This window comes from Canis lupus, chromosome 2 (genome assembly GCF_003254725.2).
Source record: "Canis lupus dingo isolate Sandy chromosome 2, ASM325472v2, whole genome shotgun sequence".
NCBI lineage: Eukaryota > Metazoa > Chordata > Mammalia > Carnivora > Canidae > Canis > Canis lupus.
The window spans coordinates 15,750,146-15,776,548 of record NC_064244.1 but is presented as its reverse complement, the minus strand read 5'-3'; the positions used below and the strand labels follow the sequence as shown (position 1 = coordinate 15,776,548).

The 26,403-nt window shown below is 39.1% G+C and overlaps 1 protein-coding gene across 10 annotated transcripts in view; it reads left to right on the top strand.

Moving 5' to 3' along the window:
• The first annotated feature begins 2,626 nt into the window (after nucleotides 1-2,626).
• WAC (WW domain containing adaptor with coiled-coil) overlaps nucleotides 2,627-26,403 on the top strand; it is an 85,274-nt gene continuing 61,497 nt past the window's right edge. For 4 of the 10 annotated variants that reach the window (XM_049100330.1, XM_049100310.1, XM_049100308.1 and 1 more), the window contains exons 1-3: nucleotides 3,230-3,368; nucleotides 3,773-3,810; nucleotides 5,404-5,616. In XM_049100330.1, the coding sequence (XP_048956287.1) occupies nucleotides 3,328-3,368; nucleotides 3,773-3,810; nucleotides 5,404-5,616 (292 nt within the window). In that variant the 5' untranslated portion in view covers nucleotides 3,230-3,327. Of the gene's footprint in view, nucleotides 2,762-3,229; nucleotides 3,369-3,503; nucleotides 3,610-3,772; nucleotides 3,811-5,403; nucleotides 5,617-26,403 lie in introns of those variants that run through there. The other 6 variants (XM_035713373.2, XM_035713367.2, XM_035713372.2 and 3 more) reach the window with 4 other exon arrangements.

The window sequence follows — 26,403 nt, the reverse complement described above, 5'->3', positions numbered from 1 at the left end:
CCCAACTACTGAGACACCCAGGCGTCCCTGTTCCTGAAACTTTGGTCACATTTTCATCAGTGTGTTTCTACTTAGACATCTTATAATATTGTTGATTCCTTAACACTGAACTCATTATGGCTAAAAGCACTAATGATAAGCCTGGAAGTTTATCTAGGACATGTGTTTTCTCCACCAGGAACATCATATCTTGTGTTTAAGACTAATAAACAGCACTTCAGCACTACAGGAGGGGCATTTAAAACAGCAAAACCACCAATAAAAACAATGAAAAGTGCAAAAAACATTTAAGTATACATATTGTGAAAAGTGCATTTATTTACAGTTTGAAAGCAGAATCAACCAATGTGGCCTTGTTAAACTCAGCTGGGAATGTTAAATTTTTGCCACTCCATGCATGTCCATGGCTGCGATGCATACTGATTTGACAGTTACAAATTTTAAGGAGTAGGCAAAATTGCAAATGTGGGATCTATGAATAATGAAGACTACACATTGCCTGGTACATTTTCTTCATTTGTTGCTTTTGATCAAATGGTATATATAAAAATTCCAGCAGGTGATTACCATCAAGAAATTAGCAATAAATTTTGTTGTACTTTGCAAATCCGGTGTCCTGTCTTCAATGTATTGTTACAAAAGTGTTAGAAATTGCACAAGAGAGGCGTCTGGGAGGCTGTCAGTTAAGTGTTCAACTCTTGGATTCCGCTCAGTGTGGTGGGATCCAGCCCAGGGTGAGGCTCCTGGCTAAAATCATACGGTTGAGGGCAGCCCTGGTGGCTCAAGGGGTTTAGCGCCGCCTTCAGCCCAGGGCCTGATCCTGGAGACCAGGGATAGAGTCCCGGGGCGGGCTCCCTGTGTGGAGCCTGCTTCTCCCTCTGCCTGTGTCTCTGCCTCTCTCCGTGTGTCTCTCATGAATAAATACAATCCTTAAAAACATAAAATTGTATAGTTGAGATTCTTTCTCTCTCTTCTTACTCCTCCCTCTGCTCCTTCTCCTTCCACTCACTCTAAAAGAAACAAAATTTGTTTTCTTAAAGATTTTATTTATTCATGAGAGACATACAGAGAGACACAGAGAGAGAGAGAGAGAGAGAAGCAGAGACACAGGCAGAGGGAGAAGCAGGCTCCATGCAGGGAGCCAGATGCAGAAGTCGATCCCGGGTCTCCAGGACCAGGTCCTGGGCTGAAGGCGGCGCTAAACCGCTGAGCCACCTGGACTGCTCTAAAATAAAATCTTAAAAAAAAAAAAAAATTGCATATAAGACTCCAGGTTTTTAATTTCTTTCCCCCATTTCAGTCAATGGCAACTTTTTTTTAGGTACTGATAGCTTATGTGGGCATTAAGTAGGCTTTTACAGGTTCTCGAAAACAGCAGTAATCCTGATTTCTGGCAAGTGGGTATGACAAATAAGGCCACGTAATTACTTCTTTCAATAGATTTCAGGGCCTCCTCCCCACATCCTTCCTTCATTAGTCTCAGCAATAATGTAACTTGCTGGATACCAAGTTAGCCGGTTACTTTTTGATACAGGTTTTTGGTGGGGTCTTCTGGCTTGTTTCCTCCTTTATCTTTTCCTTCTATGCAAATACACATTTATGTGTATTACAACCTTTTCGTTAAATTAACGCTGCCTTATAAGGAATTTAGAGCGGGGGGGGGAACCCCCACCTCAGCATCATCCGCTATCCTCAAGTAAAGCTTGACTTTGGCGGGGGCGGGGGGGGTACACTGGACTCTGCCCCCCCCAACGTGCCAATGCCGGTCTTGTGCCCGAAGCGGTCTGGGAAGCGCAATTCGCCGCAGCCGCATTTAGCACACCCCGTGCCTTTAGGCACTTGCAGAATGTCCGAATGCGTTTTCCTTCACCAAAGGACTTCGGCGAGGAAGAGGAACGAGACGAGAAAAATGGGGAACGAAGAGAGGGTGGGGAAGGCCCAGCCGGGGGCGGAAAACAGGAAACAAGGACGCAGCGGCCCGAGCCTCGGCCCCAGCGAGCGCGCCCCGCTCCCCGGCAGCGCGGTCGGCGTTGGGCGCCAACGCCCGGAGCGGCGCTCCCTCCCCGCCCTCGGCGCGTCCCCCTCCCAGCCGCAGCGGCGCGCAGCCTTCCCGCAGGTTCTGCGGCAGCCCTGGGCCCCCGCGCCGGGCCTCGCTCGGCAGCTCGCCATCCTGCGCGCTCCTGCGGGGAGACGGACTTCCCACGCGCCGGCGGCCCGGCTCCCGGGCGCCCCTGCCCGCCGAGGCCGGCCGCGCGCTCGCAACCCGGCCCGGGTTCCGGCCGCAGGCAGCAGCGGCCCGCGCCCCGCCTCCCCGAGGGCGCCGGCCGTCCCGCCCGCCGCGGACGCCCCTCGGCCACCGCCCGCCCGCCGCCGCCGCCGCCGCCGCCGCCGCCCCGGGCGCTCTCCGACCACCCCGCCGGGGCCCCGAGGGGCGGGGGCCGGCGGCCGCAGAGTCACTCCGGGGCGCCCTCCCTCCCCCGCGCCGCTGGGCGCACGCGCAGCAGCCGCCGCCGCCTTTATTTGGTCCGCGATGGCTTCTCTCGCGCCGCACCGTCCTCCGCCCGCAGGCGGCTCCCTCCCCGCGCACCCCGGAGCCCCCGGGACCAGCCTCGAGCAGGGCCCCGAGCGGGACTATCCTTAAACTGGGACGGCAGCGGCCGGACTTGCGCGTGAGGACAAGAAGCGGCAACCGGAAAGAGCTGACGGCTCGCGAGGAGGCGAGCCAGGCCGCAGAGGAAGAGGAAGGCCGGGGCGAGCCGAGGTTTGCCGAAGGCGGCGTTCCCGAGCCGCGCGGGGCGGGGAGGAAGGCCGAGGGTGGGAGAGGAGGGGCGCGGCGGAAACTGCCGAGGTTTGCCGAAGGCCGCGGCGGCCGAGTTGCCCGGATGTAGTTGGTGGAGCGGCAGCGGCGGCACCAGCGGCGGCGGCGGCGGCGGCGGCAGGAGGCGGAGGAGAAGGACCAGGCAGCGGCGGCGACGGGGGGAGGAGGGGAGGAGGCGGCGGAGCAGGAGGAAGAGGAGGCGGAGGAGGCAGTAGCTCTCCGCGGGGCTGAGCCGGACGCGTCTTCTTGCCCCCCTCCCCCCGGCTCGCCGCTGCCGCCGTGTAGTTGGCGCCGCTGCCCGGGCTGAGCGTGAGCGTGGTGTCGGCGGAGGGAGATGGCCCGGGAGCGCCGGCGCCAGTAACGGGGAGGTGCTGAGAGTCGCCGAGGGCGCGCCGGGCCCTGGTGCCGGTGCCGCCGCCCGCCCGCCGCCTGCGCGCCCGCCCGCCCGCCCGCCCGCCTCTCGCGGCCGCTCTCCCCTCCCCCGACACACACTCACAGGCCGGGCATTGATGGTAATGTATGCGAGGAAACAGCAGAGACTCAGTGATGGGTAAATTGTCTTTTCGTTTCGGGGCCGGGCCGCAGCGCGGGCGGGGGGCGGGGGGCGGCGGCGGCGGCGGCGCGAGGAGGGGGGGGGGGGCTGTTCCTCCTTATCTGGTGCTGGCCGAGCCGCCATTTTTGTTGTTAACCCTGATCCGGATCGGGCTGGGAGGAGGAGCCGCCGCGCGGGCGGGCGAGGACGGAGTGCGTGTGGAGGCGGCGGAGGCCGGGTTCTCGGCGTCTGGCCCTCGGTACCGCCTTTCAGCCGAGTGTGTGTGTGGTGTGTGAGTGTGTGTGGGCTCGTTGCTGGTACGTTTGGTAGGTCTCCCGCGGGGAGGGGCGCTGGGGGGCCGCCCCCCCCCCCCCCGGCTCCCCGAGGTGTCTTATATCGCCGTCTCTCTTCCTGTTTTTCAGCTGTCACGACCGGAGGGGGGACTCGCAGCCTTACCAGGTACCAGCCGAGGCCGGGGTGGAGGGGTGGGTGGGGGGACGGAGGGGGAAGGGAGGAACTGCTACTCGAGCGCAGGCTTCACAAGTCGCTACAGGCCCTTCGGTGCAACAAATCTGAAACTAGCACCGCGGGTCCCCTGGAAATTTTGTTTGGTTCACTTAGCGCTCGCCAGCAACGTTTAGTGACTTAGTTTGACAGGTGACTGGAGGAAGTTCAGGGTTTTGTGTGGGGTGGTTTTTTTTTTTTTTTTTCCTCCTACGGTGGGGGAAGAAAAAAGCATTCCTAGCCAGGAAGGACCTGTCTCAATTATTTCGGTGTGAAGGAATCGATGGGGTGAGGTGATAGGTGACTTCTGAGCCTTATTTATTGTATTTGGGAACTTAACACAATGATACTTAAATTAGACGGAAAGCTTGGGAAGGAACAACTTAATTGGTTTGCAACTCTTATGTGTGTCCTGAACTGTTCTCTTCCCCATTTTAATTGTTTTTGGTGCATATAGCTGCTTCACTAGTGAAGGAGTGCTTTTCGTTTTTTCTAAGACTTGATTGAGATCTTTGAATACTTGGATAATTCATTTTCTGCTCAGAAGTCTTTTATGGGTAATTCATTCTAGTATAGATGGTTCTAGGTAGCTAGGTTTCCTTTTTGTGACTGCGGTTTCTGCATGTAAAGGTTTTAAAAATTGTGATAGAAGTGGGCTCTGTTTTGATGGGGGAAATCTCGTAAATGGTTGGTAACCATCAGATGACACCAGAAAGGAATACTTTACACATTCTACATTTACTCACTTAAAGGAGTTTCTAAGCTGGTAGTTTTGTTACTGGTTAGCATGAGTTGTTAAAGCTCAAGTTAAAAACCCGAGGTCCCTTGGTGTGTAAGATGTTGTTGGTTATCTTTGTGTAGTTAAAAGATTAAATCCTGTTGAATCTGCTCCTCCGAAACATACTAATTAAATTAACACATAGTAAAAGACTGGTTTATTATGATTGTCTTAAATGTGTTAGAATAAAACTAAATCATTATTTTGAGGGAGTTCCATTAAATTATGTTAGAAATACCCACCAACATTTTTTATTTTTTGTACCTTGAGATGATTTTCTATACCTGCAAGAGTAGGTAAGTTAAATGTGAGACATTTTCCTTGAATCAAAAACTTGGGGAAACATTATTTTTTTTTGTAGGTTTGCAGAAACATGTTTATGTTTATGTATACTTGTCTACATATACCAGTTGTAGAACACAAGATTAGTGCACTAGTACTCGAGATGAAACTAGTACACTAGTTTCTACTTTGGATTTAACTTTGTAATTCCCAGAAAAATTTATTAAGGAATTAATGTACCAAGGTGTTTGATTTCTTGTAGTTACAAGATGTTTAATGAAATATTTGGGGTTTTTTAAAGATTTTTTTTTTTATATGAGAAGCTCTAAGGCATTTAGGTACTGTCTGAATGACTTAAAGCAGAATTGAGAATGGAAATTTTGATTTTTTTTAATACAGGTTCATAAATTGAATATGCCAAATTTTATGATAAAATTCGTTTAGGAAATTAAGTTTAAAGTTTCAATTCTTTCTCTCTTCTTTTTTGGGGGGGTGATGTTTTACAGGCACTTAAGTATTCATCGAAGAGTCACCCCAGTAGTGGTGATCACAGACATGAGAAAATGCGAGACGCCGCAGATCCTTCACCACCAAATAAAATGTTGCGGAGATCTGATAGTCCTGAAAACAAATATAGTGATGGCACAGGTCACAGTAAGGCCAAAAATGTGCATATTCACAGAGTTAGAGAAAGGGATGGTGGTGAGTAGCTTTTTTGATGAAACTTCTACATGTACTTAACAATAGTTCTCTGTAAAACAATGGGTGGCAGTAATATTTCCAGCTTTCAGATGTTACCATATGGTTATATCATCAAAATATTTTATTTCTATCAAGTCATTGTAGAAGTAAGGTGCTGACCTGTACATCTTAAAAATGGATACCAGTGGCTTATAGTAAGAGAATGTATTTGAGTATAACTTACCAAATGCTTATTAATGATGAGAGAAATGTGGGACATTTTTCTAACAAGATAATTTACATCTTTTCAAGTAAAGACTTCAGTTTATTTGACTCAGTTTGAGATTCTTGTTGCTGCTTAAATTTATTTTTGTAAGGAGTTCAAATGTGTTTCCTACTGATAAATTTTCAATTTAAAAGCTTAGCATGGTTTTCGAGATCGTTTACAGGTTAAAAAAACCACTTGTGATTATAAAGTTCTTTAGGGTTTTTTTTTTTTTAAGATTTTATTTATTTATTCATAGACACAGAGAGAAAGAGGCAGAGACACAGGCAGAGGGAGAGAAGCAGGCTCCATGCAGGGAGCCCGATGTGGACTCTATCCCAGGTCTCCAGGATCACACCCCAGGCTGCAGGCGGCGCCAAACCGCTGCGCCACTGGGGCTGCCCTTCTTTAGGGTTTTTATTTGTAGACCTTTAAAATGTTACTTTCCATATTCTCCAGGATTTTATTAATGTAATTTTTATACTGTATTCATACGAATATTCCAACTTTTTAAAAGTTAGCCTCATTTCTTTTGTATAGTGATGTGTCCTTTCAGTTACTGCCCTGCCTCAAGCTCTTTTGTGGTAGGAGGCTAAGTAGAGAAACTCGGTAACTATTTTCAGATTTAATTTGCCCAGAATCTACCAAAAAATTGGATTTCATTCTAGAGCGTGTATTGAGGCATAAACCATTTTCACTAGGGTAATTAAAATGTTTTTTTCCACCATAAAATCTTAAATTGCTTACTAGATAAACATGTTTGAGATACATATATATACAACAGTGATTGTGCTTTCAGAGGCTTTAAGGAAACTCAAAAGTGCCATGTGGCTTTCTATCAAGGAGGTTTCAGTACTTTGCTCACTTTTTAAAAATGTCCTGCATTTTCTGGTCCTCTTTCCACCTCTTAGGGTGGAGATCAGCTTTATTCAATGCAGTCAGATATTTAGAAACATAGGTTTCCTCTGTCCATGGTAACTGGGTTGAGGAAATTAATAGTAGAAGATTGCATTGAGATGAAAGAATTTAGACATTTACTGGATGAAAGGAGAATAAAGTTCGGTTGAATATAGCTATAGTGTTGTGCTACTTCTGCAGATAAAACTATATTTTGTTTGTAAGTAACCAGTAGTAAGTGGGTTTGGTTATTAAAGTGTTAGAAGCCCTTTGATAGTAAAATTACTTAAACTATTAATACTTTTAATTTTGTGGGTAAAATTTTCCAGTGTTAGATATGGTCTGAGATGATACTATTTCCAATTACTCTTCTATAGTGGTACTGTTTGCATTATATTGTGCTTTATGATTAACATTTTTGTGATTGTGACAAAATAGGATGTGGTACTTCATCTCCTTACAGATAAGTGTCTTAGGTTCTCTTTTAGTGATTGTGATCTGGTTTAATGTATCCTATATCTCCAAATCCAGGAAGAAGTCAGTTTAGGCACTCTGGGAAAGTTCTGTAAGTGCTTTCTAACATTTACAGTTAACCATACCTGAAAATTTCTTTATAGGTCAAATAATCCCAAGACCATTCTGTTACTCATTCAACAAACATGGGGCAACAGTTGTGTGGTATTCCTGGAAGTAAAGATAAAACGTGATCCTGACCTTGAGAAAAGCTAGTTTGAAAGGCTTTGACTTGCCAACTAGAGGTGGTTTTAGCTGCTTTTTCTGTACTCCTTTTTTCTTCATTTTGATTTTAATTATGCTTCCTATATGAACTCTAGATGCCTCTTCTAGGATTTTAATTTTCTTTTTATTTGCATCTGGTTGCTGATGCTTCATTCGTAAGATACTTCTCTGATCTAGTCATTTGCTAAGTTAGGCTGCACTTTCTAATTGGCTTTTTAGCTGTTTATCTTCCTCTGGAGTCTTAACTAATAAAATAACTCATTTCTGTCTACCATTTCTAATATGCCTGACTGCCATATTCCTTTTTACTATGTATGAGTATTTATATATTTATATACCATAAAATATGAGATCTCCATTCTGAAGTTTGGAGTGTATTTTTGATGTTAATTCTTTTAAAGATGTGAAGTTGTCATTCTTATCTAATAGATACTTAGTCCTTATATACTGACTACAGGTATTTTTTTTATAGTTGATACGTGTTTGAAGCTGAATTTTGAAAGTGCATGTATATAATTTTATTACAGGCATTTGTATTCTTTTAGGTATTTACTTTTTAAGTAAATATATATAAGTATTCGTATATGTAGAGTCAGAACCATTACCCAAAGTCAAACGCACTGAGTTGGATTATCTGCACCTGTATAAAGAAATTTAACAGGTTATGGAGCACACCTGGGTGGCTCAGTCAGTTAAGCATCCAACTCTTGATTTCAGCTCAGGTCATGATCTCAGGGTTGTAAGAGCATGTCCTGCAATCAGGCTCCACACTGGGCGTGGAACCTGCTTAAAATTCTTTCCCTCCCCCCCCTTTAAAAATCTTTACGAACAAGTTACTATATATATATGTATATATATATATATTTTTTTAAGATTATATTTATTCATGAGAGAGAGAGAGAGAGGCAGAGACACAGGCAGAGGGAGACTCAGGCTCCATGCAGGGAGCCCGACGTGGGACTCGATCCAGGGTCTCCAGGATCACAACCTAGGCCGAAGGCGGCGCTAAACTGCTGAGCCACCCGGGCTGCCCTATATCGTTTATTGATCTAATATCAAATGTGTTGTTTTCATTTTAGGGTTTTAAAAAATATCTAAAGACTTTAGTAAATATCTAATAACTTAGGAGCCTATGTGCTGTGATTTGTAATTAACATTTTACAAAGAAAGTTAAATGTGGAACTTGTAAAATCCAAGATGGGGCTTTAAGTAATTTACTAGGAAAAGTAAGAAAGCAAGAACTGAGAAGGATTGTCAGTTGTAGAATAATTAGTTTAAAAAAGACTTACTATAGCGTAGTATGTACAGTTAAAAGAGTTACATTTTGTCCTTTTAGAATTTATTAAAGGGTTTGTAGATTATTGTAAATCAAGGGAAGTTATGTGAGTATAATTAAAGGATTCTTTAACTTGGTGAATCAGGTTATTTTCACATATTCTGTGACTTATTTGCAGAACAGTTTTTTTGTTTAAATAAAAATAAGTAAAAGCAAAAATCTTAAGGTTTGTTTTTTATAGCTTAAGCACGTTTTTAAAAGTGGAGCTGACATCCGAACTTGAGAAGTATGGGCATACAATATATGTTGAATTTGTGCTTTTGTGGAATTTTAAAAACACTTTGTCTTTAGTTATTAATGTTTTTCTTGAGGACTTGTTTTCAATGATTATTTTACCAAATAACTTTAAGAAAGATAGTACAGATGAGTTTAGGACTGAAAGATATCTTTTTATAAGGATTCTGAAAGCTGGTCCACAAAACTTCAGCCTCCTGGGGGTTGTCCCATTTTTTCCACATTATCCTTCCCAGAATTAACTGTAAGAAACTTATATACTTGGAATACTTGTTGGAAACTTCTTTTTTGGGGAGATAGCTCAGTTGACTACTTGAAAAATATTCTTCATTGGTTTCCTGAGCATTTAGGTATCTTTGAGTACAATGTAAAGGTGCCCTTATTGGTTTGGTAACCATTGTTTCTAAAGATTTTTAAATTTTTAGCTGCATAGTGAAAGTTTTATCTTGTTTTGTCTTTTAGCCATATTTGGAGTTATTTTGTAAATGTATATTCATCTAATTTTCAAACAAGACACTGTAAAACATTTGAAGGAATTATTTTGTAGGGAGTATTTGGGGATAATTAGTGCTTCTGTATTTTTAAAAATATAATTTAGTAATGTTTCAATCTTTTCACATTGGATGATAGACTGATACTTATGTAGCATAGCCTTAATCAGGTAACTTTTGGATAAAATGAAATGTGCTTTCCATTTGTAATGTTAGAAAATGTTATAAAAATGAACAATCTCCTATTGATCCTCCTGTTCTTGGAAGGTAGAACAGATAGCATCTCTACCCTAGTACATTGTTTACACTGTCAGGAAACATTTAGGCATATTGAATTGAAAGCTTATTTGGTGGGTGTTTACAATAGCATAAATTAAAGTCAGTCATATCCTCTTGTATCTTTGTAATGCTTTCACCCAACTTCCCATGGTTACATCTTACCTAATTTAGTACAGTATCAAAGCCAGGGCATTGACATTGGCACAATATGTGTGTGTAGTTCTAGACCAAGTTATCACATCAGTGTTTTTTAAAAAGAGTTTTAGTGTTAAAATTTGCCAAAATTTTTGCTTGGAAGCAGCCATTTTTCTCAAGCCTTCATATTCAGACACTTCTTTTCTTTCTTTCTTCTTTTTCTTTCCTTTTTTAAGATTTTATTCATTCATGAGACTCAAAGAGAGGCAGGGACTTAGGTAGAGAGAGAAGCAGGCTCCTCACAGAGAGCCCAGTGCAGGATTCAGTCCCTGGATCCGGGATCACGCCCCAAGCCAAAGGCAGACACTCAACCACTGAGCCGCTCAGGCGTCGCCAGACACTTGTTTTCAAAGCAACTTGAACATTTCATACAGAATCTAAAGTTAGTGTATTTGGATTTTAGTCCATTGAAACAGGAGATAAATATTACCTATTTTTATTCATCCATGTTTTATAATAAGATAGTAAATAAAGTAGGCAGATGTGTTTGCATTGGATTTTCATAGGTCAGTTAAAGACCACAGGAAGTAGATACTTCATTCCAAGAGAAACAGAATAAGGTTAGCAGTCATAATATTTCAACTCTTCAGTATTTTTTTTTAATTTTAGAAAATATGTATGCCCTAGAAATGTGTGCGAGTATTTGAACACATCCATGTCATTTGTCTTAGAGTCACCACTTTTTAACTGGTTATTATTAATGATATAATGGTTTTTCTATTTTACCATCATATTTTGGAATGGTTCACTTTGATCTTTTAAGGCAGTCTTAATTGAACTTTTTTTAGTTGTGCAAGATAAATTTGAAGTTTTGGTACAACATACTTAGGATTTTTGTTCCCTAATTCACAGAAAACTTACTTATTCTAGACTGTCTCTGTTAAGTGTCTGCTTATTGTCTTCTGTTGTGCAGAATGGTTGTAGTACATGTAGTTTATCATTTTGTTATGATGCTAAAAAGAATGAAGGTAGCAATGAGCTGGGGACATCTTTACAGAGATTTTTTTAAGTGGGACCGCATCTCTAACGGTTCTGTTTCTGGGACTCTCTACTTTGTACCAGAGACACTATTTGTTAATCACTTCAAAAACAGTTATTTAGGTATTGCAAATGTCTCCTCTAAGAGTAGAGTTTCCTTTCTACTTACACAATTTATGTGATGCTTCATAATTTTGAAAGCCTTTTAAAATTTTGACACTATTTCTCTTCTGATTCCCCAAGAAGCCTTTGAAATAGACTGATGAAGATTATTCCTGTTTAAGTGGTTATACTTGGGAATACAATTTGAGGATAGAGCTAGGGTGTTACATGTACCTAAGAGACTTGCTTTCTAGTTTTAACAGTTAGTAGCTTAAATACTTCACTTGGTTTGTAGTTATAACCACTTCTCAGTACTTGAAATACAACCATTATACTCCTAGCCACCACCTTCTCTTACCAGGACTCCGCAGAAGCTTCTGAATGGTGTTCTTTTTGCGTCACACAGTTACTTCCCCCCACAGTCCAGAGTGGTCCAGTTAAAATGCCCGTCAGCTCACCTCATTTTCTTGCTTAAAACCTTCCAGTGACTCCCTGTTACTTACAAGGCCTGTCAAAGACCTTGTTTAATCTGGTGTCTGGGTATTTCTTCAGCTTCTTTACCTACCACTCTTGGCTCTTGTTTGTGCTGCTCTGTTCATTCTGGCCTACAGAAAGAAGTTTGTTCTTGTCTCAAGACTACAGCACGTTATGCTCCTCATTTCTAGGATGTTCTCTCTTTTATGTCTGCCTGGTGCACTCTCACTTCAGTAATGTGCTTAAGTGTCACCCAGAGGCCTTCCTGCTCACTCTGAAGCAGCCATCCCCATCACTGTCTATCCTTTTTACTGAGTGTGCCTTCCTTGTACTTAACATTACCTAATGATATTTACGTATAGTCATTCTGCTATAATGTGACTTGTGTGTTCCTGAAAATCCTCATGCTGTGCAAAATCGCACCACAGGACTTAGGGGAAAATGTAGTTAGGCGCACATTAAAAAGACAGGCACCTGACAAAAATTATAGCGTAACATATTTAATGGTTAAGGAGTACAGTAACAGTACAGTAAGTATGGATGGTTCTTTACCTTCACAAAGACCAGAAATTAGCTTGTGAGAGTATATTTTGAAACGGTTGCAGCTTGTGAGTTATTGATGAAGCGATGGAAGGAGGGTTATCTGAAATAACCCTCTCAAAGTTGTAACGCCAATTGTGGATGGATATGGTTCATAACTCATAGGATGAATTGAGGTAACTGGCAGATTTTTGGGGTACATTGTAAATTCCTGTGTATCTTGGTTCAAATGGGTACAGCTAGTATTTTTCAGAGGTGAAACTGCTCTTAGGGAAAATTTGTGTTATGCTCAGATAATTTCCTTATTTATTAGTAGTACTGGAACACATGTGCATTTTCAAAAAGTGTTAATAGCAAAACTAACCGTATTTTAGCTTTTCTTAGTCTTCTGTGGAATACACTCCACCAGAACAGAGAGTGAATTTGTTAACTTGTATTTCTCTTCCCCAGAACAGTGCCTGACATCTTGTAGCATTTCAGTAAATGAGTAGATAAAATAATATTGGAATTGTAATTATGATTTAAAGGAAATGAAATTTCAGTTTTCTGGAGCAGTGCTTCTGAAACTTCGATGTGTATTATAATCACCAGGGGATCTTGGCTAAAATGCATGTTCTAGGTAATGTGAGCCACAAATGCAAATTACATGTGTGGTTTTTCTAGTAGTTCTATTGAAGTAAAAGTAAAGTGAAATTTTAGTATATTTTCTAACCTAGTATGTCCAGAATGTTATCATTTCAACGTGTACTTGATATTTTTAAAACTATTAATAATTCTTTACATTCTTGTTCTTGTGGGAAGTCTTTGAAATCTAGTATTTCATACTTATAGCACCTTTTCAGTTTGGACTAGCCACTTTTTTTTTTTTTTTTTTTTTTTAAGATTTTATTTATCTATGAGAGACAGAGAGAGAGGAAGAGACACAGGCAGAGGGAGAAGCAGGCTCCATGCAGGGAGCCAGACCTGGGACTTGATCCCAGGTGTCCAGGATCATGCCCTGGGCTGAAGGCGGTGCTAAACCGCTGAGCCACCTGGGCTGCCCGGACTAGCCACATTTCATGTGCTTACTTGCCACATGTAGTTTGTGACTATTGAATTGGACAGCACAGTTCTGGAGAATATGATCACTCTGGTCTATCTAATGTCACACATACTCCTCTAATTTTCTAAAGAAATTTTTCATATGCCTGATTTCTAAAATACTGTATAAATGCAAATTGCCTTAAATCTTGTCATTTGGACTTAATCGAATGGGACACCTTCTTAGGTCCTAAAATATCAGAGGGATTTTATAAATAGCTTCTCCAGAATTTTTATTAAAATGGTTTTATATTTCGTTAGACATTTTTTGGGCTTGTATTTAATATTTGTGTAGTGGGTTCAGTGGACACTTGGTATTGACAGTTTCAGTCTCTGAGGACTGACCAGAAATACTTTTAGTTGGTTCTTAGAGGATATCTTACCCTTAATTAATGGATTGAAATACTCAGTTAGATTAGTGTTTAAGTTTAGTCTCTGATACTTGTAGTCTCTGATACTTGTAGCTAGTTAGGCACACTATAAAATCTGAGTTTTTGAGTCTACTCCCTTAGGATTGTTATGGAAATTGTGCATCTAAAACATCTTTTTTTTTTTTTTTTTAAAGATTTTATTTATTTATTCATGAGAGACATAGAGAGAGAGAGGCAGAGACATAGGCAGAGAGAGAAGCGGGCTCCATGCAGGGAGCCTGATGTGAGACTCAGTCCCGGGACTCCAGGATCATGCCCTGGCCCGAAGGTAGACACACTCAACTGCTGAGCCACCCAGGCATCTCTCATCTAAAACTTTTAAAGCAGTTAACTAAGTACCTGGACTGTGACATCTTATATGATTAGGTTTGCTCTTACTCATTTGGCTAAGTTAGTATCAGATCAGCAGCTGTAGGTCTCAAACTACTATTCTCCTTAGAGTTGGAAAGTAAACACTGGATATTTTAAGTTGCCAAACTGAAGAGCCTGACAAGTGACAGCTACATGAAGGGGGCTCCAGGGTAATTGTGACTTGGTGCCTGCTTATATGCCCAGGAGTTTGCAGTTCAGAGATTTTTTAGGACAGACATAAGGATAATTTCTCCCAGATATGGCTACTTATTAGAATCCCCTGAGAAGCTTTTTTTTTTTTTTTTTTCTGAGAAGCTTTTAAAGTTACAAGTTACGGACTCCCTCTGAATTATCATGAATCAGAGCAGTAGGGGATGTAGCCTAGAAAACTGAATTTTTAAACACCGATTTATTTTAGATACTTACAAACTACAGGTCTAGCGGAGAGCACATAGAGGAGGGAGCTCTGAGCAGGACATTAAGAATTTTATTGTTAGGAATCCAGAAGTTAGAGTGGTTGTTTGCCAAATCATGTGTTAATGTGTTGTATCCTGAGTTCTAATGAATTTTCTTCTCTTTGGCCTTTCCTGATATATAGATAGTACAGTTTGTATGTAGTTACATATTAGTACTTTAGTATCCTGTGGCACGGACATCTAATGCCCCTCGGTAGAACTAATACTGGACAGTAGAGAGTTTCTAACCAGTATCTGCAACTGGAAGACCAGTGAGATCTATTTAGATAATATCAGGAGCTACTGTTGTTTCAGATAAAACTCTCTGGCACTCTGTATTCTCCTCCTCCTCACTTCCCCCAATCCCTGCACCTTCTTGTTGTCCTGAGACTGGTCAGTGGTAAACTTCGTTTAGTTTTGTTTGAAAGATAGGTTTCACCCATTGGTATACTCAGGCTGACTTCCGATGTTAGCAAATCATTTTCTTGAAATTTACCCTTGGGAGTTACTGCATTTTAAAAGAAACTCAGGATCTGAGTGTGATTGGTATATATTTACTTGGATAGTGCTAGTTTACTGGTTTGATTACCAAAAGATATATTTGATTACCTTTGAATTGTATGACAGTATACCAGAAGAGCATGACATAATGTTGGCATCTTCTGAAAGGTTCTGACCTGTGCTATCCTAATAGAACTAGTTGTCTCTGGTAGCCAGAAAGCAACACTAGCAAAGTAGGTTATTTTGGAATATTTGGATCATATGAGAGAGAGGATCATGATAAAGTTTCTGCACTTGATGATTGATTTGTGAAGAATAATTTTGCAGACTATTGCAACTTCATAAAAATGTGTGCAGGTTTATCATGAAAACCTTGATGTAATGGGAAAAAGGAAGTTGGAGCACAGTATGGTAGACTGTAAGAAGTAGTGTTCTCTACTGCCTGTGGCCTTTTCTGTGTTGGTTTGGTCCAGTTTCTGTTCCTGGTGTTTTTTGGCTCCTTATCAGGGTTTTCTTTTGTATTTAATATTGTATGCATAAATATTTGAGTCTTTATCATGAGACATTTAAATTAAAAAAGTATTAAAGTTAAGTCACAAAGCCGTACTTTTGTAAACTGTAGACTAACCTTAATTTTATATATTTTTTGTAATTACGATTGTTTCTTTTTATATAACTTAAATGTCAGTGTGCATTATTTTGGGAAAACAGGACAAAGTGCTTAGCCTTCAAAATCTCCCCTTTGATTTGGGCTAGTTTTATTATTACCTTGACAAGGAGTGGGTGAGTCCCAGACACTGACTCACAAGTAGGGATTTCTTGGGAAGAACAGATTTCAAAATGCAGCATTCATTTTAGTATTTCGATGTTTAAACTATTATCTTCAGTACAGGCTATGGGAATCGGAAAACTTATTTACTGTTTATTTTAATGTATTTGATTTTCATTGTAATTACAAAACTAGTTCATGGGAAGACTTTTAAGTGTGGTCTAGAGCAGGAGTGGGAGCTGTTACCCCTAGCAGTTTAACTGACTTTGTCAGCACGTGTTGTTAGTGAAGTTACGGAATTATATACTGTTCACTACTTTCCCCCTTAAATCTTTGCACATTGGCACATTATACATTTAGGATTTGAAATTGTCCTTTTGTATGCTGATTTGATTTGGGGCACATTAGCTAACTTTTGGTTATATAAAGCCATATGTTACTAGCATTGCTTGTATTGTAGATTTGGTGTAATTTGGATTAAGATGGTGGAAGTAGAATTTAAAGAGAATTACAGTTGATAAGAATATTTTGGCATCAGGATGATTAGAAATGCTAATAAGGAAGAGCTCAAGCTTGAACCTGATACACTGGGAGAATCCAGGAGATATGGGGCATAGAGGCCTAGAAAGTTAGATTTTTAGACATGTTGTGTTATTGGGTTATTTCTATTGCTTTTATAATTTTGTTTAAAATTTGCTATATGGGAACCATACCAAAATTTCACTAATGTGGACACTTCTCATTTCTACTCTGATAGTGTAGAATGGGATGAGTTAAAAACCTTTTACATTTTTCTGTTATAAAACAAAAAGATTTATTTAATTTTTATAAAATAAATAGGATGGTATCCAAAGAGAAAACAGTTACAACGATGAAAGCATGTTCAAGGTAGTCATTATATGTAGTTTCCTGCTAATTGCATGTTCTATTCATTAAAATTAGAAGAGCAGTGTTGATGAAAGGTAAAATGTACTTTTCTGCTGCAGCCCCTCACTGTAGTTTTATATGAGGCTAAATCATACTGTGTTGCTATTTCTGTAAGTAAAAAAAATAATATCCCCAGTTTCAAGTGGTTCCACATAAGTTATAACAGATTTGTAGCATATTCTATCTCTTGTTAGGGCAGTCCCCTGTTTTTCTAGGATGTACTTAAATTTTCCTGCCTTGATGATCTTTTTTTAATGTTTATTGCCACAAGATGGCCATCTACATAATGTTGATTGTGTTGATAATGAGCATCCTTGCTTTTCGCTGTAATGGGCATACTAATAAAGTTTTACCTTTAAGAATGCTGCTTTTAATTTTTTGGTAATTTTTTACCGAGTAAAACATTTTCCTTTTCCTAGTTTGTCAAGAGTATTTATCAGGAATAGGTCTTGAATCATGCTTTTTCTGCAACTGCTAAGAAAGGTGATGATACGGTTTTTCTTCAGTTTATTAATGAAGTTTAATAAATTAAAACAGATTTCTTAATGTTAAAGCACCTTTCCTTGGTCATGGGATTCATGGTTTTGATGTGTGTGTTCTGATGTGTATTTTTTATTTTTTAATTTTTTGCATTTACGTCCACAAACGAGAAGCACTGTTGAAAATGGATGAGAAACATTTCTGTCTTCTGTGCCCTGAAGCAGCTTAAATAAGACCATAATTAACTGTTTCTGAAAACTGTGGTTGAATTTTGCTGTAAAACTCTGCTCTTCCTGCCTTAGTGGTAGAATTTGGCTCTTTTCACATTTTTTTATATGCTTATTGATTCCTTTTCCCTATAGCCTTTAATATTTTACTAGAAAATGTGTTGATACAAAGTTTAAAATTCTATCAACAGTTGACTCTTTTCTTGTATCATGAGCTTCCTATACTTTTTAGGAATCAAACTTTAACCAAAGACTCATTTCTTGTATTGGTAGCTTTAAACAAGCTGCAGAGAAACAACTCTATTGTTTTTTATTGGATTCTTCTTTGGCCTTAATTTCTTCAGTTGAATAGTTTGATTGTTTTGCTTATTGAAAACCTTTAAACATGTAAATTTTCTATACTTTACTGCTTTGTTCATACTGCATAGGTTTTGGTGCAGTTGTAGAGTGACTGCATTTTTATTCAAGTCTAGGTCTGATTCCAGTTTTGTTTTTTTCTTTTTTAACCCAAGAGTATGCTTTTAAAAAATACTTAAAGTTTTTATTTATTGTTAGAGCAAGCAAGAGCATGTGCACACAGTTGTGTGGCCGTGGGGGGTGGGGGCAAAGGGAGAAGAGAGCATCTAGCCTGATGCATGGCTCTATCTCATGACCCCAAGATCAGGACATGAGCACCTGAGCCAAAATCCAGAGTCATACACTTTTTTTTTTTTTTTTTTTTTTTTTTTTTTGTTCAGTCATACACTTAACCGAGAGCCACCCAGGTGCCCCTTAGAAAATTTTTAATGAATTTTATTAATCAGTATTTTAAAAATTACTATTACTTGGCTTTCTGTTAAATTCTGATTTTATTGACCTATTGGAATTAAGATTTTTTTCCTTATCATAATAATTATTGGAGTATTTCGCAGGTGTTTGAAAATAATACATTTCTTGAGGTGCCTGGGTGGCTCAGTCGATTAAGCACCTGACTTCTGCTCAGGTCATGGTCCTGGGTTCTTGGGATTGAGCCCTGCTTTGGGCTCCCTGCTCAGCGGGAAGCCTGCTTCTGCTTCTCCCACTCCTGCCTCCTGCTCCCCCTGCTTGTGCTCTCTGTCTCTGGCAAATAAATAAAATCTTGAAAAATATGTATGTATTTCTTTATGGTACAGAGAATTCTGTCCGATCAAGTTCTTTAATTACATAGCATAACTACAATAAAAATCCTTAGTAATCTTAATTTTTACTCGATTTGTTTTCTGACTGGTAAGAAAGTTTTCCATTGTGATAGTGGATATTCTCATTTTTTTAAAACATTTTTTGCCTCCTATGTTCTGTCTCTGCATGAAGATTTATAACTAATATTTTTTATGAGTGCATGTCCTGACATGTCTTCATTTTGTCCTTATATGAGAATGATCTTTTGGCTAAATTAAAAAACATGAATCCTTTTCCTCCCCTTTTCTGAAGATACTTCTAAATTGATGATTACCTGATGTTCATTGTTGCAGATAAGAAGTCTGATCTCAAACCTGGTTCTTTTTATACGTAGCTTTCCATTATGATGTATGTCTTTTACTTTATTTATTTATTTATTTTTTTAAATTTTATTTATTTATGATAGTCACACACACAGAGAGAGAGAGAGAGGCAGAGACACAGGCAGAGGGAGAAGCAGGCTCCATGCACCGGGAGCCCGACTTGGAATTTGATCCGGGGTCTCCAGGATCGCGCCCTGGGCCAAAGGCAGGCGCTAAACCACCCAGGGATCCCATGTCTTTTACTTTAAACCTCCCATTCCCTAGCTTGAGGAGCCTTTAGGATTTTTCTTTTCCTTTATCCTAAAATGTAAAACTTCACCAGTCTCTTTGTAACTGAGTTCCTTTTTCATACTTCTCCTGATAGGGCTGTTTTGTCTAAATTAGAGTCCTTAGAATTGTTTCTCTTCCTCCTCCTACTGTGACCCCCCCCCCTTTTTTTTTTTTAAGATTTTTAATTTATTTATTCATGAGAGACAGAGAGAGGCAGAGACACACAGGCAGAGAAAAGCAGGCTCCATGCAGGGAGCCGGATGTGTGACTGGATCCCAGGTCTCCAGGATCACGCCCTGGGCCAAAGGCAGGCACTTGCTCAACCACTGAGCTACCCAGGGATCCCCTGCCCCTTCTTTTTAAAATTGTTTTTGACTCTTCGCCTTTTGGAATTTTGTTAGATGTGTTTTGATTATATTCTATTTATCTTTTTCCTGGTAAGCAGGTAGACTTGGATACTTTTTGAGTGAGAATACATTGTACTTTGGAAAGAATGCCTTGGCATATTTCTTCCAGCATTCTAACTATTTAAAGATGTGTTCATTTCATTCACCTATTGGAAGTTTTATTTTGGACAGCCGACTTTTAATTTCTTTGTGACCTATAATTTTATGAATCTGATTAAATAGAAATACTTGGGGAATTTAAATTATATTTCATTTTTTCCATGTCAAATATGTTTCCTCAGAAGGTTTTCTATTTGAGTTTGGTGCATCTCTTCCACATTATTGGGTTCCGTGGATGTTTGCTCTTTGTAGTTGACTGTTCACATTTGGGAATAAGAGTCTAGGTTAGCCACTGTCCAGTAGAATGTGTGGTTGAAAATGTTCATTGTTTGAGCTGTCCATATGGTAGCTATTAGCCACAAGTGCTCATTGAACATTTGAAATGTGGCTAGTAGAACTATGAACTATGAAATTGAGTTTTAATGTTTACTTAATTTAAATTTAGCCTACTGCCATTATGCTGCTTCTCTCCTCACTTGAGATTCTTTTTTTTGCAACTACTAAGTATCTCTTGGTTAACAAGTCCACTAAAAGCTTTTCAAGCCATAAGTTGTTTGAAGTGATTTGTCCTTTTATTGATGTGTGTGTGTGTGTGTGTGTGTGTGTGTGTATTATGATGTTGGGTTTTTTTTCATGTGCTGTTTTCATCTCATTACCTGCCCTGAACGGTTAGCATTCCCTAAGGTGTTCTGTCCTTGCTGCTTTTGGTTCTGTAAATCCTACCCTTTCGTTTCCAAGCCCACATGTCATTTTACTTGTTAAGCATGTTTCATATGGTGTTCCATGGATTATTAAAATCTGTTCCTAACTTGATTATTCCCTAGTTAATGCTTCTAGGAAATCATCACTTATTTCCTTTTCTTAATCTCCTGTGTTTAGAGGGGATTTCTAGATTGCACTGTCCTCTTAACTATTGCACTATCATTTTAACAGATCTTTTGTCTCATTCCTCATGCATTGCTGTCTGAGTGAAAATTTTAGGCTAAATTTAAACATTATTCTCTTCATTAACTCTTAAAGTCTTCATTGATTCTGTACTGACAACATAATTGTCCAAATACATGACTTTTCCTCCTTTCTCATGTACGTATCTAGGAAATCTTTCTGTCTGGTGTACATAGAAGACACTGAAATGAAAACTGAACACTGTGATGTTCATGCCAGAGATTTGACATCTTAGGATAGATTTTTTTTTTTTTTCTCGTAAATATAGCTTGAAACTTTGGAGAATTTAAAATCTTCTGAGTTATCCTTGCCAGGAGTCCAAACCTCTTTTCTCAAACGACTCTCCCTCTCTCTGTACTAAGTCATGTAAATCTACTTACCCAGTCCTAGAACATCAAATTGCTATTGCCCTTCTGTATGTTTTCACAGCTAAAGCTGTCCTCTCCCCATTCCTACCACTTTTTTGGGAGGGGGCAAACCTCTCTGAATTCTTCAAGATTCCAGTTCTTCATTGAATGAAGATTTCCTTGGACCTTTTTCTATTACAGTTCTTTTATAGGGAATTGTAATTGTTTGTATATGTGATTTGCCTGCTCTGCTGTTAGTTCCTAGAAGACAGAGACTTAATTTTTATGTATCAGGGCCTGGCATATAAATGTAGGTGCTCGGTAATATTAAATTAATATCTTACATGCCACTTGACCTGTCTGTATGTGTCTGAAATAGGTGAGTGGTAGTAACCTTCAGGGAATTAATTGGTTTCAAGTGAAAGTTACCTTTTCAGGTGCCAGTTAAGAGTAAAATAGTAAGAATTCACTATTTTAGAATTCCTAAAGCGATTAAACTTGGTTTTGTACTATTTATGAAGGAAGCAAATAGTTTTATTCAGACCTTCAAGAAAATACATAAATAGGTTTAGTTATAAACTTAAAAAAACACTGTGTACGTAACTGGTGGGCTAATTCTACCACATTATTAACCAATCCCTTAGGTAGCCCTGATTTTTAGACTCCTATCAGTAGTTTTATTATAATCTTATAGAGGATATTTTAAATTCTAGACTTTTTACTAGTTTTTAACTGTTCCTAAATTACTGTTTCTCAAACTCTCAACTTTATGGCCCACTATAAAGTTTTAGTTTCTTAAGTATATTAGGCAGAATAATGGTTTGGATTTTTTTGTTTTTTAATTGTTGTTAATCTGTTTTCCAAATATAACCTTATATTTGAATATTCAGTAGATTTTTCAGGCTTATTGAAATTAAGAATTTTCCTAGAAATTCTCGTATATAGTGCTTCATTTCTCAAGGGTAAACCCTTGTGAATTGCTGCCTAATTATTTTTAGTTAGTGATTCATTGTGTTGATTTTTATTCCTAAAAGTGACTAAAATGTTAACTGAAGATCATTTTGAATCAGGAAAAAAAAAAAAAGAATGCAATTATAACATGGCATATTTTAGCTCTTGAACTTGTGTAATTTTTTAAAGATTTTTTTATTTATTTATTCGTGGAGACAGATTTTTTAATTTATTTATTCATGGAGACAGAGAGGCAGACCAGGGCTGCCTGAACTTGTGTATTTTTACAGTAAAACTATGACTTTTAAAAGTAAGCTCTTGGGCAGCCCGGGTGGCGCAGCGGTTTAGTGCTGCCTTTGGCCTGGGGCGTGACCCTGGAGACCCGGGATTTAGTCCCAGGTCGGGTTCCCTGCATGGAGCCTGCTTCTCCCTCTGCCTGTGTCTCTGCCTCTCTTTCTCTTTGTATCTCCCATGAATAAATAAATAAAATCTTTAAAAAATAAAAAAATAAAAGTAAGCTCTTTGAGGGGCACCTGGGTGGCTTAATCTGTTAAGTGTCATACTGTTGATCTCAGCTCAGGTTGTGGGGTCAGGCCCTGTGTTGGGGCTCTACACCGAGCCCATTGTGGAACCTACTTAAAAAAAAAAAAAAGGTAAACTCTTTGAAAGAGTATAAGCTATTTCAACCCAGCAATGACTCAGTTGAAGTCTTCTGGGATTGAATTTACATTTTGTTGAAAATCCAAGAGCCACTGTAGCAGATCATTCTTAATTTCTCTTTAGTTTCATTTTGTTTTTGATATAAAACATTAACCAATGTTCCTTCTACTGTATTTAGCAGTATTTTCATTGAATTACTCATTGTCTTTAATAGCCAAACTCATCTTCAGTGATTAAAAAAATTAGCGTAAGATAACTTGAGTGAGGGTAACCTATGTGGCTCAGTCAGTTAAGTGTCTGCCTTCAGCTCCGGTCATGGTCCCAGGGTCCTTGGTCCCAGGGTCCTGGGATCGAGCACGTGGAGCCTCTTGCTCACTGGGGAGCCTGCCTCTCCCTCCCTCTGTCACTCCCCCTGCTCTTGCTCTCTCTCTGTCAAATAAATAAATGAAATCTTAAAAAAAAAAAAAAAAGATAAATTTGAGTGAATATATTATAGGCTCAGAAATGGTTTCTCAAAAAAGTTTCTCAAGGAGGAGTAATAATTGAGAATTGACATTGAAGGAGGTATAAAGTGAATACGTTGAAGATTCCTAATTTTTTTTGTGAGTATTCTATTTTTTTTTTTAATCACGTCATTTTTCCAATCTTTTTCTTTGTGCTTATTCTTAAGGATATGTGTGGTTTCTAAAAGCGGTCTTCTGGCTTTGAAAAGCACTAATTTATTTTTATAGATACTAGAATGGTATATTGTAAGATTTCTTTTCCTCTAGGCTCAGGATTGATCAAATTAAGTAGAGAAAGTCCATTGTTTGGGTAGAGTGGTACTTAAGTTTTGGTTTGTTAGCCTAGTCTTTTTTTTTTAAACATTGTAATCCTTTCAATATCCTTAAGATTAATGTCGATGGAGGAAGGCAGGGAAGCATATAGAGAGCTTCCATTATGTATAGTGCTATTTCAGAAGAGCCTTAGTGGTTGGCCTTTGAGTTTTTAATATGTATGTCCAAGCATCATGTTTTCTTTTTTTAAGATTTTATTTATTTATTTGAGAGAGAGAGAGTGAACAAGCGAGCATGAGCAGGGGGGAGAGGGAGAAGCAGATACCTTGCTGAGCAGGGAGCCTGACCCAGGCACCCTCAGAGTATCATGTTGAAACATTTAAAACATAAAATGAAAGATATTAAATCATAGAGCCAGAGCTCTTTGAATATTGACTGGATTCTAATTCTATAAGAAGTTCCTTTTGGGGTTTGGATATAATGTATCTTTCAGGTTGCTATGCTGCTAGAATAGATCATTGTTAATTGGATAAGAAGAATTGAGGTGAAAACCATGCAAAGTGAAAAGAGTACCGGTCTTGAGATGTGGATATTATAGTTTTTGTTTTGTTGGTTATTAGCTTTTTAACTATGGACAGATCATATTCATGTAACTTCTTGCCTGCTGCTTTTTATTCTTTTTTTTTTTTTTTCAACAAGGTTGGATTAATAATCTCCAACGTCCTTTCAAAATAAATGACTTGAGATATGTACAGGAGAACCTTATGATTTTTGTGATTTATGATTTCTGATATTTGTTGTGTGTCCTGCCATTCCATGGTAACTGAAACACTCTTCCTGCCAGAGTGTAATACAGTTATACAAATATAGTTTGTAAATATAGTTTCTGTGGGGACCTTTGGAATATTTTCCCCCAGTGTTATTTAGTATTTTTACCACTTTATAGAGAAGGGTGGAATAGCATAATTTTCTTTGCATTTTTTTAAGTTTAAATTGAGAAACAAGGTTGACATTTTTGAAGGCTTTTTAAACAGAAATCTTAATAGTTTTCATTATATATAATGTAGAAATCAGATTTTGTTCATATAAAAAGTGGTTTTGATTTTTTTAACCAATACATGCTTTCAGTTTAAGTCTTAAGTTGCCCACCAAATACAGAATTCATTTTTTATTTTAAGTCAGGATATACTCATTTTGACTTTCCTATAAGAGTATATTAAATTATCTAAACTTATCTGCTGGTCAAACACCAGTTTCTTTGTGGGGTAACTTTTTTTTAAACTAATTTCATATTCCAGAGAATCTTGTATTCTTTGTATTTTAAATGTAGAGCCTTTTCTGGGTTTTACATGATGGATGAGATACTTAATGGGTGTGTTAAAACAGGCATTATGTAGTGCCATTTAAAACTGTAGGAAGAGGAAGGGGCACCTGGGTGGCTTAGTGGTTGAGAATCTGCCTTTGGCTCAGGTTGTGATCCTGGAGTTCTGGGATCAAGTCCCTCACTAGATTCCCTGCAGGGAGCCTGCTTCTCCCTCTGCCTATGTCTCTCTGCATCTCTCTCCGTGGCTCTCGTGAATAAATAGATGAATAAAATCTTTAAAAAAAAAACAAAACACAAAAAACTGGGAAAAGTCTGTACAGGTATTTTATATTTAAAGTGTATAAATAAAGTATAAATGTTAATACCTAATTTGACAATTTATTTTCCGTGAAAACTGATTTTTCAAAACACAAATATCTGGCTTAAGTAAATACTTGTAATGTTGTATAGGTTCATGTAGCTGTGGAATGGAATGAGCCCTGAGGCTTGGGTGAAACATCCTCATTATGTATTTACCAGTTGTATGAACTTCAGTTCTCTTTGCATCCTGGTTTCCTTTCTTTAGCTCTTGACTTTCTTAATGCCATTATCCTCCCTTATCCCCAATATCCACTCAATGAGTCTCTTAGATCTTGCCTCTGAAGCAGCTTTTGAATCCATTCATTTTTTTCTAACTCAGACCCTGATCATCTTTTGCTTGAATTAAAGCACTAGCATACTCCTCTCCCTTCCCCTCCCCTACAGTTCACTTTCCCCACCATAGCCAGAATCACCTTTTAAGGAAAGTATGTTTGCTCATTCTTTATGTAAAAATCTTTCAAAGTCTTCCCACTGCCCTTAAGATAAAGTAAAAGTGTTTGACTGAACAGCTTGCTACATCTCCTAATTTTCTAGCACTCCTATATGCTTCAGTTCTTTGAAGATAATGAGTTCTCTCACACATGGGTACTTCACACATGCTGTTTCCTTTTAGAATATGATCTCTCCTCCAGCCCCTTTTGCCTAGTTAATTCCTTCCTGTTTTTTAGGCTTGGATTTAGGTAGAAGTTAACTTCCTCTAGCTTCCCAGTTACCAATCTAGGTTTATTAGCCCATCTGTTATCATATGTAACACTTCATTTATGGTGATTATATGGTAGTGTCCAAAACTTAGCTTCTCATTTTCCCCTCTCTAACCTGCTTTTCCCAGTTTTCTGTACTTTGTTAAATAGTAAATGCAGCCTCTCGGTTGCTCAGGCCAATAATCTTGAGCCTCCTTAACCAGTCTTTCTGCTTTCTTACGTTCTAGCTCTTCAGTTTCTTCTCCATGCAGCAGTCCTATCAAATTGCTCCTCTACTCAGAACGTTCTCAGGTGTCCTTACAGTGGCCCAAAGTGATTCATTGCTTTTTCCCAGTGTTACCTCTCTGACTTTGTTTCATTTTACATTTCATTTGCTCAGCTTTAACCATACTGACATCCTTGTAGTTTCATGAGCATTTAATTCACTTTCCTGCCTCACAGTTTGTCTTTACTTTTCCTTCTTATTGGATATCTCTGGTATCTTCTATTCTCAGTGTTTTAAAAATGTGTGATTAAGAGTAATTATTAAAGAGAAATAATTGAATGGAATAATCAAAATGATTACAGTAACGTCTGTGGTACTGTGGTTCTTATCTGGGACAGCAACAGATGGTTCAAATGGTTGGTTTCTCATGAATCTTATTTCTCCTGCCAGAGAACTAAAATCCAATTTAGTAACTTAGAGTCTAGTTTTTTTT